The sequence below is a fragment of the Macaca thibetana genome, chromosome 1, assembly GCF_024542745.1.
Source record: "Macaca thibetana thibetana isolate TM-01 chromosome 1, ASM2454274v1, whole genome shotgun sequence".
In the NCBI taxonomy this organism is placed as follows: domain Eukaryota; kingdom Metazoa; phylum Chordata; class Mammalia; order Primates; family Cercopithecidae; genus Macaca; species Macaca thibetana.
Window position 1 is genome coordinate 210,558,743 of NC_065578.1, and position 4,429 is coordinate 210,563,171.

Sequence of the window (4,429 nt, forward strand, 5' to 3'; positions counted from 1 at the left end):
GTTATTCTAGCTTTATACCCTTACCTCTAGATCATGGTCCTATTAATAGAATTATGCTGAATAAAATATAAAACAGTTGAAATGAATGACTATGTCTTAATTAAAAATAAATTTTAAAAAAAGCACTCACCTCCACATTGTTCCTTAATTGGAAAAGGCAATTAGCCACATTTTAGAACATTTCTAATTTATTCAGAATTTCCATGATATTAACTTCTTCCTAGTATGAACTTGGATCTGGTAAGATTCATTCATTTTCAAACCTGAGACTCATTCATCTACATACATAAATGAGAGTTAGTCATTTATAACACTATTTTCTATTCGTGCTTGCTCACATATTCTACATGCCAGTCGATCTGCTCCTCAATGGCAGCATATTTAATCAGTACATCAGCAATGCTACATTTCCGTTCACAGCAGAGCAAATGAGATTCCAATGCTATCTTCAACAAAAAATTCTTGACTTAGAAAAACATCTAAAAACAGCTTTTCATATTAATTCCTTAAGCACATTCCTAAAAATAATTTTTATTTATTTTATTTTCTCCCATAGCAAGAAGGGCAGCACTCTAGTGTTGGCAAGGCACTATTGAGAAGCAACATAATTAAGTTGCCAAGCCATGTATCTGATGACAACTCAGTATGCCAAATAGAGGTGGAATCTGGCACTTAAAACAGCCTTCTGTTACTCTAGGTAGGTAGTCAGACATGAACAGGGCGGGATAGGTGCCCCCCACACACACCAGGAATATCCAGCAACCATCACGTGATGGTCAATCAAATGTTAACTATCTCTCTAAAATAATAATTGATTACAGCCAGTGGCCCCAGGGGAAAGGCAGTCTCCCAATAAAGAGGAAAAACCTGAAACTGGTGATCAGTAGCCTCCTGACGAGATCTCAGGAGTTGGGTGACTGGGTTCAAGCATGCACACTAAGAGGCAAAACGGTGGAGTTTAACTGGTCTATGACCTTCCTCTAGAAACATTCGACTGGTAAGGGAAGAATGGCCCCAGGGAGCATTTGTAAAAACTCCAATACAACTGAAACACACTGCGCTGAGGCCCCTCCCGAGTGCTAGCCGGCCACTGTATGTGTAGACAGGCCAAGGGAAGAAGCAGAGGAGAAGTGACGCAAGACCCCGGAAGCATGTCAACATATAAAACCCCAAGTCAAAGGTCAAACAGTGCACTTGCTCTCTCACGTTGCCCAGTGAGCCCTATTCCAAGGGCAGTTTACTAGCTTTCATTCCTGCTCCAAAACTTTTTGATAAATTTTGACTCCTGCTCTAAAACTTGCCTTGATCTCTCCTTCTGCTTTATGCCCCTCAGTCAAATTCTTTCTTCTGAGAAGGCTAGAATTGAGGTTGCTGCAAACCCATATGGATTCGCAGCTGGTAACAAACTTTGGTGCCACATGACTTGGATACGTTCCACTGCTAACACTTTCCCCTTTAGTCCTAAATCAAAAACTGAGATCATGATTGATCTCAATTGTCAAAATCCTTATTGGGTCAAGGGGTCAGGATTATAAAATATTTCCTGAATACAAATAAAGACTGAATTGGTAGAGATGTTTAGAGAACAGTCCCTTGCTTACTTGACATTGAAATCCCTGCTTACCAGTGCCCCAAACCAGGTATCTGGTCTTTAGATTCCATCTGGGTCCCATTACATGAAATGGGATTAACATCTAATCTGGTCACTCAGTAGTCCAGGCTAGAAATTCAAGAAAGATGGAATTTGGCTTTCCTTGTAGCTTTCTCTGTTTCTAGAAACAGTCACAGCTGAAACTGCTATGGACTGCAGAGGGGATTTTCGTTTCAATGCTAATATTTTATCACAGCAATATTCACTCCAAAATTAACAATTACAATAATTATTTGTGTTTTCTTCCTTATTTCCTTCCAAGTAGCTCAGTCACATTCATCCTGACCCCCACAGGGAGAGGTGTGCTAGCAGCGGGAGGCAAGGATGGTCAGGCTTTACATCTGCCACATGGAAGACATAAGTAAGCTTACCTTAAAGGCTCATGGGATCAAGGATCTAGTCACCAGATGCTGTGGTCAAACTGATCACACAGCCTTTTATTAGATTTCTCTCCTTCCCTGCTTCACTCCTCCATCCCTCACTTTTGCTCCCTGGGATGGCGTTTCAGAAACAACCACTTGCACATATTTCTTTTTTTCTCTCAAGCTCTGCTTTTGGCAGAACCCAACCCAAGAAGTCTGAACCCTCATGTTTCCATCTCTCTCTTGCTCTGTCTGATTACCTTTCTCTCTATCCACCCACCCTTGTTAAGGACTTATAATTTAGACCAAAATGACTGGATTGAGAGAAAGAATACATCAATGAATAATTAGCAAGATGTATTAGTCTGTTCTTATGCTGCTGATAAAGACATACCTGGGACTGGGCAATTTGCAAAGAAAAAGAGGTTCCACCAGGCCTCACGATCATGGTGGAATGCAAAAGGCACATCTTACATGGCGGCAGGCAAGAGAGAAGTGAGAACAAAGTGAAAGGGGTTTCCCTTTATACAACCATCAGATCTCATGAGACTTATTCATTACCATGAGAACAGTATAGCGGCAACTGCCACCATGGTTCAATTATCTCCCACCAGGTTCCTCCCACAACATGGGGGAGTTATGGGAGTTAAATTCAAGATGAGATCTGGATGGGGACACAGCCAAACCATTCACCAGGCATGCCAATCAATGCTGAAACTCAAGCACTTTCCAATTTTTTGGTATATCGTTCTAGAGTTTTTCTTTGGACATTTAAATATTTACATATGTACATGTATTTTTACAAAAATGAGATACCATTATACATAGCCACACACACATACATACATGTCAAGACTCTTATTTTTCAGTTAAACTTAACGTAGCATTTACTGATTTCAATAATTCTAGATATAGCACCCATTTTTGTAACTGCAACATGTTAACATTGCAAAATTTGGATGGTTGACTCAGATTTAAATATAATCCCTTATTAATAAACATTTAGTTTATTTCCAGTTTTTTACTGTGATAAGACAATATGTCAGAAGCATCACTTTACATGCATCCCTCCCACAAATTATTTTCTTAATGTAAATTTCAGCTTGAACAGTATTCAGTTTTTACAGAAAATTTTTACCAATTGACATTCCTACCAATAGCAGGTTATGAGGTATGCTTCATCACACTCCCACAAGCAATTAATGCTATTATTAATTTTTTGGGGTATTCTGACAACAAGTACACAAACACATTTTATAAATAGAGATAATATATTCACAAATATATCATTTAATCTGTATGTATTTGACTATTGATGCAGCATATGTTAGCCTGTTTGGGTTTCGAGCTTTGGTATGCTTCCTCTTGTCAATTGCCTGTTCGTTTCCTTCCTCTAAGAGTTCACAATGAGTTCTTATAGTAGTCATTCATTTCTTTCTTTTTTCTTTTTTTTTTTTCCACAAGCACATCCACTTTATTGAATATCATTGTGGACAGGTGTGTGGGGATAAAATGCTGTATCTAGGGGCAGGACCAAGGGGGCAGGATCAATAGCCCCAGTGTGAGGGCCAGCATTGCAAAGTGGAGTACAAGGGTCGCAGGCTATGGGCAGCTACTAGTAACCCTGTTTTTCCTGTATGATCTGTAACATAATATGGTAGATCATCACAGAACCAAACCCCAGTAACAGGATGAATCCAATGGTCATGATGATGCCCACAATCAGGGCCGAGATGTACAGGCATTTGGCCGTGGAGGCATAGGCCTGGGCCCCAGTCATGTTGCCAACCATCTTCCTGTCCCTAGACTTCACGGAGTAGGTGAATGCTATGAAGCCCAAGCAGTACCAGTTCAAGAAGATGGTGTTGAACAGGGACCAGACGACATGGTTGGGCACGGAGGTCTTGCTGTGGATGTTGATAACGGTGGACCTTGGGAGGATGGTGCTATGGGGTGCCCCCAGCACAGTCACCTCGTGATCCTCCTTGTGCCTTTTCTGTCTTTGGGGAAGGAAGTGTTGAGTGAAGGTTTGAGAAGTGTGGTTTTCAGCGTGGAGGGAAGGGCAGCTGCAGTGTCTGGATGCTGGGATGGTGCTCAGTGAGCCCTGCTTTCCCCTGTTGTTTCCAGTAGTCATTCATTTCAATGGCAAATAGTACTGAGGGAGGTTCTACAAGAGTCTTCAGAAGCTGCAGATACAGTGGTAAGCATGAAACATGGCTCTGCCCGCTGGAGCATAGAGTTTAGCAAAAAAGATGGTCACTAACAATTATAGCTACAATCAAGGTTGGAAAATAATTCTCTGGCACAGAAAATGTACTGCAAGAGAGGTCAGAGAATCGGGCCATCAGGGAAGACCACCTGAGGAAGTAAGACAAGTTGAGATTGAAGAGTAAGTGAAAGTCAATCAGGTGAAGAA

The 4,429-nt window shown here is 41.0% G+C and overlaps 1 protein-coding gene across 1 annotated transcript; it reads right to left on the reverse strand.

Moving 5' to 3' along the window:
- Window positions 1-3,628: 3,628 nt before the first annotated feature.
- On the reverse strand, window positions 3,629-4,147 carry LOC126958643 (interferon-induced transmembrane protein 1-like). The gene has a single exon (XM_050797053.1). It carries the CDS (start codon window positions 4,145-4,147, stop codon window positions 3,629-3,631), a length of 519 nt encoding a protein of 172 aa, XP_050653010.1.
- Window positions 4,148-4,429: the final 282 nt, after the last annotated feature.

Bases quoted from the DNA above. Each gene is read 5' to 3' on its own strand.
- LOC126958643 (XM_050797053.1), bottom strand. From the start codon at position 4,147: ATGACTACTGGAAACAACAGGGGAAAGCAGGGCTCACTGAGCACCATC.